The sequence below is a fragment of the Pocillopora damicornis genome, chromosome 5, assembly GCF_964200805.1.
Source record: "Pocillopora damicornis chromosome 5, jaPocDami1.2, whole genome shotgun sequence".
Classification (NCBI taxonomy): domain Eukaryota; kingdom Metazoa; phylum Cnidaria; class Anthozoa; order Scleractinia; family Pocilloporidae; genus Pocillopora; species Pocillopora damicornis.
Window position 1 is genome coordinate 7755761 of NC_142674.1, and position 12463 is coordinate 7768223.

The 12463-nt window shown below is 40.3% G+C and overlaps 1 protein-coding gene and 1 pseudogene across 2 annotated transcripts; both read left to right on the plus strand.

The window, feature by feature from the left end:
- Positions 1 to 249: 249 nt before the first annotated feature.
- Positions 250 to 1653, plus strand: LOC149044953 (uncharacterized). The gene is made up of 4 exons (XM_089207713.1): positions 250 to 442; positions 534 to 752; positions 1028 to 1164; positions 1576 to 1653. Exons 1-4 carry the CDS (start codon positions 250 to 252, stop codon positions 1651 to 1653), a joined length of 627 nt encoding a protein of 208 aa, XP_089063839.1.
- A 21-nt stretch (positions 1654 to 1674) lies between these two features.
- LOC149044954 (uncharacterized) lies at positions 1675 to 6215 on the plus strand (annotated as a pseudogene). Its single transcript, XR_016186796.1, has 3 exons — positions 1675 to 2656; positions 2994 to 3993; positions 4280 to 6215. The product of XR_016186796.1 is annotated as an uncharacterized LOC149044954 (transcript).
- The last annotated feature ends 6248 nt before the right edge of the window (positions 6216 to 12463 follow it).

Here is a 12463-nt window from a genome sequence, read left to right on the forward strand (position 1 = left end):
ATAACACTATTATACTTCAATCTCAGATGTATTTTCATTGAGCTTCCAACATCTCGCACCATCTTGACCAAGATGCTGTAATTCAAACACAATTTTCTCTCGTGGTAAAGCCTGTCACGTCATCACTGCCCAAGAAGCTCTTACGCAAATGGTTGAAATTTCGTAACAGATCTAAGGAAAGTTATTTCACGGACGAGTCTTGAGCTTTCATATGTGCTCTCATCAGAAGTTATTATTTCTTGTCATTCTATGGCTCTCTGTAGCTATATAACGCTAGTTGGTAAGGTGACCCCTTGCGGGCGATCTCCTGATTATCCTGGTCAGGTGGAATGCATTTCACTCGAGGATTGCACGAAAGATGTAACTGGACATCTATCGACTCTTGGACTGAGTGCAGATGAAGGTTCTAGAACTGAAATGAAGCTGCTATTAGCCAGAGCCAGTAAATATTGATTTTGTGTGTTTTCAGGTAACCTTATTGTGCTTATGAATGAGTGCTGCAACAGATTTAATTGGTGTTATATTTTTTACAGGTGTTTTCTCATTTGAGCAAATACATCTTACCCTGACTATTTGCCCACGCCATAGGGCAGACTTTGGCATACGTTGGAGGACTAGGAAAACCCTTTGTGCAATTCCCAAGGATCTAGCGACACATAAGTCCTCAAGTGCCAAAGGAAGCAACCGTGTGGATAGCCGAAAATCGATGTATATTTTTTGCAACACCAACACCTTAGTTCCAGTTGGGTCGCGTAAGTTGAATTGCTTCTGTTGATAAATGTTCTCATGAAATTGCTTTTTCTCACGTTTATTTATAATACCTTACACAAAAAAAAAGCACTATAAGTTTCAGCTTTCTCAAGCTAGCAAATTTTTTATTTGTGAGGAAACTTTGCAATTTATATTGCCAACGTTTTTTTCTCGTCTGAGTAGCTGATAATCCATTGATTGATGACAGATTGATTACTTTATACCTAGAAATAGTAATTGATATGAGTTATTTACTTTGCTTTTTTTTTAATAAAAGCAATTTGTAGGCGATGCGACGAGTTTATCTGCAGGCAAGTTGCAGATGAACAGTCGCCGGCGGAGGGCGCTGGAGCAAGTACTGTGTCTACCCCTAAAGAGCCTCGAGTGGTGCAGATACCCGAACAACAGACAATGGTAAGCTTCAAATATGAATTGATGATCTCAATCTTGTTTTTCAAAAGGAAAAGAGTCATTTTTAGAAGAGCATAGAAATTGGAAAAAAAATCGAGGAAGAAAAAACACGTGACAAACACAAACACAGCGTGACAAACACAGTTGTTAATCTGGGACAAGGCTCCTTCGTTGACCAGTAAAACTCACTGCTTTTCGGTCACTTTTTTTTATTTGAGGGGTGGGGAAGGGGAGGGGTGCTATGCCGCACTTTGGTAGGTTAATTCCTGTCCCACATTTGTTTGTTTTCTGGATGTCCCGCAACAGTACCTGGTGCTGCTGAGATTTTTTATTACCCGAAACTGATTCCCTACAAACATATACAAAGAAATCGGTTTTAGAGATTTGATGCTTATAGAGCAAACCTTTTCGTAGGTTCATGAGATGGAAACAGACCGTCCAGGAGAGGAATCAAGTGCTGACAGTGAGTCATCTTCTGATGGTCTAGAGTAGGACTTGATGTTTCTGGAAATGTCATCCCAGGGGTTGAAGGATGACGAGACGTTTCTCAGTCCCGATACTGCAAGCCTCGTCTCCTCAACGAGTGAAGAGAGCATCACCTCAAAGCCAAATTCCTGTGAAAAGTTGAACGAGTATCTGGTGTCCAAAAACATTGAACCTGTCTCTCAACCTTGGGTTGAGTGGGAAAAGGCCAGTGACAGCACTAAGCTTCGGTATACTAGACGAACCGCAGAGATTTTTTTCTTCTGTGCTCCACGACCTAACACCCAATTGTGCAGGTTCTCTTTGGCAAGCAGTCGTCTCTTATCCTGCCATGAACGAAGCACTCGGGCTGGACGAACTCTCCGAAACTTCCAAATGCTACCTCCAGGTCTTAGCTGAGGCATATGACAAAGCCCATGGGTGGGACACAAGACGGCAAATTCTTTCGATGATGTGTGGCGTTTCCAATTATAATAATATCTCGAGATTCATACCTGGCTTAAGTAGATATCGTTTTACCATAGCTAATCTGCATCGTCTTCAGCACGGAAGCGGCGCTTCAGTGACCCCCCAGCCTTCATCAAAGATAAGAGTCGACCCAAGACAACTGGATCACTTCTTATTTTATATAACAAGCCCCCATTTGGTGCAAGATCTGCCATTTGGACAAAAAACACTGAAGCTCTCCTCTGGACAACTGGTTGAAGTACCCAATGTTATTCGCACCATGATACCGCAAAGGATAGTGCGTCAGTATACCCAGTACTGCAAAGAGACTGGATTTAAGGCGTTCAGCGAGCGGACGATGCTGCGTGTTCTAAATGAATGCAAGGCCTCGACCAGAAAGTCTCTCCAAGGCCTTGACTATTTTGCAGCAGACGGGGCGCGTGCGTTCGATGAACTAGAAGGCTTGGTTCTTCAATTGGGGGAGCTTGGTCTTGGAAAGGAGTGGCAAGTGCGATACGTGAAATCATTAAAGGTGGCCAAATTCTACCTGAAGGGTGATTTCAAGGTAAGCAACCGAAAGTGTCAAGAGTTCCAAGAAAATTGGATTATGTTTTTCAAGCAGGGTGATCTTATTTCACAAATGGATGGAAGTATAGCACGAAAAAACCGTTCCGATGACAGGTCCACCCTGACTGGGAAATATACGTCGGTTTTTGCTCTTGGTATTCGTTTTTTATCAGTATAAATTATGCTTGTAATAGATTTTATCTTCTCAGATTATTGAGGTTATTCGATTTAGATAACATGAAGCATACATATTGCATATATTTTTTTGTCGTTAATGTTGCAGTAACATGGTGATCCATGCTTTGTGTTAAGCTGTGTTTCCTATTTTCACTCAGGTTCACGTGAGCTCTTCTTCTCCCGTTGCAAGTCATTGCAGTGTATTTGCTCTGAGTGACACCGAAGATTCTGACCTGCGGCAGCAATGCAAACACAACCATGACGAGCTCTATGACCAATGTGAAAGCTTGCATTCGACCCTGAACGACATATCTACTGCGGTCGATGAAGCATCTTTTACCACAGAAGAAGACAAAGACGAAGCTTTGTTTCTCGTTAGCTCTGCTACGCTTGCCATCCAGTCATGGAAGTGCCATTTGCTGAGGTCGACCCATCAAGATCAGGCTCGTTTGGACGTCATCGATGCCCTTAATTCTGGAACAGTATTCATTGTAAATGACTGGGCCATGAAGTTCTTGCCTCAGAGATACCGCGAGTCACAGACAGACTGGTTTGGTAAGCGGGGTATTTCTTGGCACATATCTGTGGTATACAGACGAATAGAGGGTGTGCTACAGAGGCAAGCCTTTATCCATGTCATTCAGTTCTGTACCCAAGGAAGTTCTGCTGTTACCGCGATTATGCAACATGTTCTAGCCACATTGAAGCAAGAGTATCCTGAAATCAACAAAGCCTACTTCAGGCAAGATAACGCCGGCTGCTACCACTCCTCCCGCACGTTAACGAAGTGCCAAGAAATTTCAGCGAACACCGGAGTGAAGATAGTCCGCGTTGATTTCAGCGACCCGCAAGGCGGGAAAGGGGCTGCAGATCGACTAGCTGCGAGCTGTAAAAGCCACATTAGGGCGTTTATTAATGAAGGCCATGATGTCTGCACCGCCAGCGACCTGAAGGAAGCTTTGTTATCCCATGGCGGTTTGGGAGGTGTACGAGTGGTTTCTCTGGATACCATCGAAGAAACGCCAGACGATGTTCAAACCATTACAGGAATCACCAAGTTGAACAACTTTGAGTTTAGTTCAGTGGGCTCTATTTCCTGTTGGCGCGCATACTCCGTCGGCCAAATGAAAGTGATCAAAATAGAAAAATCCTCTTCTGGTGAGTTAATGGTTCTTGAATGAGCCCAGGCCTTTCTGCTAGTTTATGACAGTCTGTTCTGTAAGGTTTCTATTAATAAGGGAAAAATTTTATCGCAATGCATCATAAAAGACTTTCCATAAGAGGTTAAATGTTTACAAAACGCTACTCAAACAAACAAAACACAAGAAAAAGGGGTACACGGTATTCTGTCGTGGGCTGCCTTTGAGGGTTACGCGTTGATGCAAGATAATTATTTCTTAGCTGTGTGGCTGTCATATTTATATTTCTCTTATATTTTTTGAAGGTCCTGGACAAGGGATTCTGCAGCCATCATTTTCTGCAGGAGATTTCCGTTCCTATAAAAGTATCCCCCACAAATCGTCAGGGGAAGAAAATGTGGCTGAAGAGACAGCTTCCATAGAACGTGGCCAGGCAGCAGGGGTGTATTCATGTCCTCAAGACGGCTTCACTCGTGTTTTTCAAAGGCTTTTAGCCTTAGAAAAGCACTTGTCACTTGAAAAATGTACCAGGGTACCAGAAAAAAATTCTTTTTGGCTACAAATCGTATTTGGAGGAAGGTGTGGGAAAGCTGCCATCGCTTCAAGCCCCTGTACGACAGGAAGATTCTCGTGTTTCTCTGAAAGAAGGATGGGCTCTTAGAGTAGTAAGGAAGGCTTACAGGTTCAGTGAAAAGCAAAAGTCGTACCTTTTATCTAAATTTCGAATAGGGCAGACGACAGGCCACAAGCTTGACGCAGAGGTAGTTGCTCGAGAAATGCGTCGTGCCCGGGGCACCGATGGTGCACGACTATTCCAGTCATCGGAATTCCTCACAACCACCCAGATCACCTCCTTCTTCTCAAGACAGAGTGCCTTAGTACGCCAGAGAGATCCTGATGAGGCTGATATCCGAGCAGCTCAAGAGGAGAGTAATTTTAGCGAAGCAAAGGAGACTGTTGCGTCAATACAACTTGACCATCCCCTGATCTACGATCAGTACGATCTTTGTGAAATGGCGCTAAATGACTCTTTGAAGATCTTGAAGCTACCCATGCTGCAGCACATGTGTGAAGACCTTGGCCTCGATATACCATCAAAGCCCATGCGTAAAAAGGCCCCGTACTTGGCTCTACTGAAAGAGACTGTCAGCAAATGTACTTGCCAAAAGTCATCGTGATGCTGACTTTCTCTTTAGTTTAGCAGAATAGAAAAGTGAGGAAGAAACGAATTAACGGTGACTCGTTCCTAATCGTCAGTTATTAGTTATCTCATTTTTAAAGCTCGTAGAGTAATTAGAAGTTCTTTCGTTTTGTTCTGTTTTTCTTTTAATCATGCCAATATTGACCCTCACTTTCCTTTTCTGGTCTTCACATCGGTAATGAAGTTTACTCATCTGGTAGCCGACACATGCAAACTGACAGACGTGAGAGTATTCAACCTACATTCCTTTCCGCTCATTTTGAAATGCGGGATTTCTTTCTATAATTTAACGACATAATTATTTCATTTGCGGTTTCTACGCGGGTATGTTTCAGCACCCCCGACACGTTTCCAATGGCGTTACGTTGCGTGACATTGATAATCACAAGGATAACAAGAACTGTCGCCTTGCATTTAATTACTTTGAAGGTCAAAAGTCGCCTTTCCATGTATTTAAACCTACAGAAAATGAGTTCTCAAAGTAAAAGATAAAAAAAATATCTAATTTATCAGCATGGAATCAAGTACTTATCTACTGAGTAGCTTCTCTCGAATGTATCTTTTGCATTACTTGAATGTGAGTTGGTGCTAATGTAATATGTACTTCACTTGCAGATTTTTAGCCAAAAAATTTTTTGTAGAACCTTTTCAAATATCTTACGGAATAATTTACTTGTCCCTTTACATTTTCCGAGCTACAAACCGACACAGCAGAGGCCGGATTTAATTTGGAGATTTAACAACTCGATATGATTAAATTACCGTGTTGTTTGTTTACACACTTTGCATCGTTTTGCTCGCTCAAGTCACAAACACTTCTGCCATTTTCGAAGGGAAGCAATGCGATTCCGAGCATTACACTTTCCACAGTGAATGGAAAATAGCAATATTTCACGAATATGTTGTTGAAAATCTAAAATATGTGGTACCAGGTACATTTTTTTCGCGTGAAATATCACCCGTTTTTCGCTGCCATTTTACGCGGTCTGTGAGGATGTTCTTTCAAGGGCTTAAGTAATCCCAAAATCGATCTGCCCAAAAAAAATCACTCACTAGAATTGAATGAGAATAGCTGTCCTAATATCGTGTGAAAATTGGTGTTGATTGATTTCATTTTCATCCTTAAACGGGGCTTGGCTTTTGCAGTTAATTTTTGACTGTGCATCATGCCGCGAGCCTGAGCTCCGGAAGCCTGAAAACCGCGTTTTCAGATTTTCGCAAATTTATGAAAATTTAATAATCGCTGAAACTTAAAAACATGATTTTTGAAAATAGTTTATCAAAGGGTATCTTTGAGCAAAATATGAGCAATTCACCAAAATGGTCGTTGACGGACAATTCTCGATCCTGACAGGCAGCCATTCTTAATAGTGGGTCAAACAAACCAATGCTATCATGGGTGCCGGTACGGGCCATTTTTTTCCAGGGGGGGAGGAGAGATAAACTAACATAGGCCAACATACAAAATGTATATATTCTTTCCTATGAATCTATCATATGAGTCCATAACACGTGTTAAAAGAAATATGTAGCTGTCTCTGTCATTTCGACGGCTGAAGATATCAGTGATACGATTCGTTTTTTACTACAGGGTTGGCATATGCCTTTCAAGGTTACGTAAATAAGTGCGATGTTACTGACACGTTGTTGCTCCATAGTGCTACAGAGGTAAGTTCTCAATCAGCGCAACGGACTTGATGATCGTTCTGTGGAACACGATGCAACAGGTATCACTGCAAGAATATGTACCACCTTAGAACACTCTGGAAACGTATCAAATAAATTATTCTCGTGCATTACCCTTGGCATCTCTGAAACAGTCATCATTTGTGGCCTAATCCGCGCACAAGACGAAATCTCGCGTACACTTTCTTCTCAGCTTCCAGAATTTCGCCGCCGATTTTGTAAGATTTGGCGTCGCCGAAGAAGCTTTCTTTATCAGGTGTTTCACTGTGACAGATATTCCCAACACACAGATTATTTCTACTAAACCTGAGCTCAAGCTCGGACAGCACCATGTCGATGGACGCAAAGTGAGTGTTCATACGTTGGTGCGATCCCGATGTCAGCTGCGTTTGGTTTTGCACGTGATCACCTATAAGGTCTTGAGGGCTACGCGATGGCGTTTCTCAGAGTGCCCTGGCTTCTCGCAATTCAAACTGAGAACCGGTTAACCACCTCTTAATTTTCAGACCCATTGCTAACAGTATTTGCCATACGCTGTTGAATCTTCCCTGAAGATATCGGCACAGACTATAAGTGTTGTTCAGATTTACTCTCAACACTCGCAGTCCGAAGATGAATTTAACTGACTTTACTACGTCTACTTAAGCTTAAAATAAAAAAACATTGCTTTGAAAGAAAAAAAGACGAAACGAAACATGGAAACTTTTGTAAAAATTTGTTTTGCCAAAATTTCTGTTGCTGCCCAAAAAATCTGAGTCCCCCAAAATTTGGGAAGGGAAGGAGAGGGGAGGACGGTGGCTGCCCTCAGCTCCCCCCGGCCCGAACGCTCATGGGTGCTATCACCTGTTTCTTCAATCAAACACATTATAGTTTCAGTTAAATTTGATATCATTGAGACGGGACTGTAATTTGTACCATCATTAAATGTCGACAGATTTTAAACACACCACCTCATGATAAGTTAACATTTTTAAAAATGTCTGTACTATTTTAGAATGGATCCAATAACATGAATACCGAGATCGAGCTAAAGACAAATGAACATTATATCACAGACCATATCGAACTTTCCTTCTCAATATTTCTCGTTTGATCAGAGTAGGTAGATTTTGTGGCCCAGATTTTCCTGCGTAATTTCTCTGAATCTGAGTGAAACATTTTGTTTGTCAGTACGTGCTTCATTAGTGAACTGATAAGGATATCACAGTCAAGTTGTTTACCCGGTGTGTGGGTTCGAGTAGTTTCAGACATCCTTATCATTTAGCTCCAGGCTTCTTTATTACGATTGTTATTTTAACAGGAGAACTGACAGTTTGCATTAAATGAAATTCAGCAGGATATAAATCAATAGGCATGTACATAAGGAGACATTTTACAGCGAGCACAAAGTATTCGCGCGAAGCAACCATCGAAGTATGGCGAAGCTTCTGATCCTCGCTGCTTCGTTATTTTTCTCATCCAAAACAGGAGTAAGTTCCGTGGAAACAACCACCAGTCCTCAACAACAGAATCCTCAAGCTGGCGCTGACAAAGACCCATGTGAGGTACTCTTCAGCAAGCTTTATCCACGATTATTTACTACAAAATCGCATGTACTTCATGACGTGTTCGTTTGCCATACCTCAGTTTACCACTCATATCTGCCGAGCTAAGTGCAAAACAAATCCCTCGTCAATCATTAGTTTTGAAAGAGAAAGTAGAACATTGCTGCAAAGAGTTTTCTTTAACGGATATCTCTACAACGTCATTCCAGGGAAATACGAGAGTTTATGGCATTTCAACTAAATGCAACCGGTGGTTCTTCAAGTTTAATGGAAATGAATGCAGTGGACCAATGACAATTGAGGCTGTTGTGTACAACACCTGGCCATCTGGGAGTCCTGAGCTGCTTCATCACAGATCATTTGAGGGATACTGTGAAAACATTTCACAGGGCAGGGTTACTGTGGAGTTATGGGTAGGAAAGTGTCCCAGTAATACACTGGGTAATGCTTTCATTGGATGGAACTCAGTATCCCGGATAATGATAGAAGAAGTCTCTAGAGCCCAGTCCTAATCAGTCCTGTCGTCTTCACCAAAGGACTGGAGTAGAATATTCTCTTTTTCGTTCATCCATTTTTTAGATGTCATATTTTTCATAACACCCAAAAATTGAAGTTACTGTTTGTCATAAGTACTTTTTTGCCCCGATAGTGTTATGAGGATTCCTTTGTTCCAATTTAAACCTTCTGCTTCTTTCCAATTACATGTACTTTTCTAGGTAGTTTTTATTTTATGCTATGTACCGGTAGATACCTTCGTCTCCTCCTTAAAGTTTTTTACTGAATTGTTTTAAGTTTGTCTCTTTATTACATTAAAACTGTGACATGCGTTAGTCCACAAAATGGTAGTTTCTTTAATCATTAGTGATACAACTGTATGTGCTTCTTAGTATTTTTGGTTACATTACAAACCAGATATGATCTTTCACTTTTTTCCATTATTTCTATCATCTTTTTCTCAGTATCTTGAAAAATAGTTTTGAAACCTTTTTAAACATTAAATGAAGACAAAAGATTTCTTGTTTGATCACAAATTGAGAAAAATATTTACCATAGAATCTCACAACTCACTCAATATTTTTCAATTAGATTGTAAACACCAGTCTCTTTTCATGGAAATATATTTTCTCCATAAGAATTCATGACTATAAAATAAAATCCCTTTGTTTAAACTCTTTGTACTGTCCTATACTTGATTTCATTCATCAATTCTGAATCAAATTAGGTAGTTTAATAAAACATATTATTCCCATTTTCCTTTTTAATCCTTACTCATTCCCAGTCCTTAGTCACTTTTTGTAACATAGGGCAGAGGAGAATTCAGCTGGAAGCTGATTGTGTACTTCATGAATGACAACTTGAAATAAGCTACATTTGACAGAATCAAAACTTTTTCATAACAAGTTTGCCCCCTTTTGATCTGGGTTTTCATGCCTGTAAGTGGAAAAAATTTGGCTAACAAAGAGCTTCACCTAAAAGGGGCTGCTCTAGTTAATTATTGACAGTCAGTGAAACCTACCATCAATTCCAAAAAGCGATTGATTGAAAACAAAGAAATTTCTCTTCATAATTCCACTGCAACATTCAGCAAGCAAGTAGTAAGAATACTTTAACTTATCAGACACAAGATACAAGTCTTAATTCTCTGGGCTTTATAACAAATGTTACATATAGCAGCTAGGGAGAATAAAAAACAAATCTTGAGAATAAAGAGTCAAGTTTGTAGACTGCAAACAAACAAATATAACTCAGCTCATCTTTCAGAATTAAAATTAGAAAGGAAGCTTTTCTGAAATGTAGCTAAATCAAAGGGTAGTTTTCTAGTCAGGATCTTCTTTCTTCTATGTTCATGAATCATAAAAATAAACACAACAAAACATTCTCACCAGATTTGGTCTGTAGTACAAGTGCACCTCTTAACTTCCTGCCAGGCAAGTTGCTGAACTGACTGCAAAGCTGGTTAAATATTGAGGCCAGGATACCCCAGCAGGCATCCTCAAAATTTATGGTTCTATACTCTGCTGTTTATTTGTGTTTTCTTGTTCTTGTTTTCTTCTTTCTAGGCGTCTTTCTGACTCGTTTCTGACATAAAATTCATCTGTAGGACTGATACAAGTAAGAGGTTTGATCTTCATTTGTCAACTTTTTGGTTAATGTTTTCACTCTCAAGATCTCATTAGTAATTCTCCTTACTGTCTGCCATATAAATCTTGTGATGTGAGTCTGGAGAACTTGGTATTGGATCAACTAACAATTGCTTCTTGATATTTGAATATATCCTCATCACTTTTCTGCTTAATATTGTATTGATATTGTAAGGAGAAACTCTGTTTTGGTCACTCATGGGAGTTAAAGGGTTAGCAAAGTATGACCATCAGAAATGACTGTTTCCGTTTCTCCTTTTGCGTCAGCTGATTCATTTTTGTACAATACCTCTCTCAAAGTCAATTTAAAATGAAAGGAAACACTTCAAATTTAAAGATTTCAAAAAATTTTAATTTTTCCCACTTAGCAAATACCAACGTTTCTGATGGTGGCAGGAGTCCTACACAAAAAAAACAAAGCCGTAGTCACAGAGACTATCTTACGCCATTATTTTCATTATCCAAGCACTGTATGCGTAATGAAGTATGGAGCTGTGCGGAAATCTAACCCAGTCATTTTGCGACTATTAAAGGAAAAATCAACAGCGGCCTTTCAAAACTGCACCGTTATGTCCAACGGAGGGTCGTGGCCAGGAATGTGAAGCGAAGTAGATCCATGTTTAGTCCACTTTGTAACTGGAAGACTGGATTTGAAATAACTCTCGGATCTCAAATCGAGTCGAAATTTGCCGCCGAGCTTCACGACAAATATCAAACCAGCATCACCAGAAAATACAGTCCCCGTCAAAAATAACCCCAATGGCCTACGTACCAAACATTTAGACCCATTTTGAATAGGTCCTCGCGTTAGAAATAGGAATGTAAAAGCATAGAAAGTCAATAAAGCGACGGTGCTAAAGCTCCGCGTGGCCGCCATTGATGCGCCTCACACCTTCCCTTCCCTCCCCTTCCCTTCCCTTCTACGGGCGCATAACTTTCTTGTAAACAGCAAAGAACGATAAGCTTATGGGTCCGGTAGGTGTGTTTGTATGTTTGCTCTGATTCACTAAACTTTAACGCGAGGAATTCCTTCGTTACCACCAACCTTGTGAGTGGTATTTATATTTCTGCCTCAACCAAACAAAAATTCAGGAGTTTATCATGAAGCCAAAGAAACAAATAATTTGAAAGACGAAGGCAAAAACATCAGGAAAAATCCTAAAAAGCCAAGACTTCCAGTAAAAAGATTTTGAGAAATGTTTGAAGAAGATGTGTATAAACTAAGGCGTCCAGAACAGCTAGACTACAATCTAGATATTCTGTTTGTAAGCTTAAATTGTGCATTGTATCGCACAAAAGAAGTGAATTTCACATTCCCCAAAACATTGAGAAATAAGAGCCGCCATGAAACGGTCATAAAGAGAAGTAACCTTGTGGCAAATCTAATAGAAAGCCAGGCCCAAAGAAATCGCAGGCAGAAGATTCTGATGACGAAAAATGTCTGACCTCACTCTGCTTCTCTTGGTGAATCTTTTGGGTTTCGTTTAATCTATTTAACCAATTCATTTTCATTACAAGAAGACCTTTCCCTCGAATTTTCATGGACCTTTTTGCCATGAGTTTAATATTGCCTCTCATTGGTTGGTGCCATGACCGCATCGACACAAACTTAAACGAGGAGCGTAAACTACGAATTTTTAAGAGGTTAAAAACTCGAGGTTTGTTTTCACACTAGTTTACCTCTACTTAAACAAATTAATAGTTAATGGTGTACCTTTTTCGGATTTTGATGAAACTCGGTCAGAACATCTGCGAGGAAAGATAGGACGCTTCAATGAAATTCGAATAATTTTTTTCCGTGTGATTTCCCGAACTATGTCAACAACTTGAGTATTTTTCTAGGGAGCTAAGGAAGAGCCTGGTGTCAAGGTACCGTGAGGGATGACGGGAACAAGAAGAGAAAAAGAAATTAAGGGT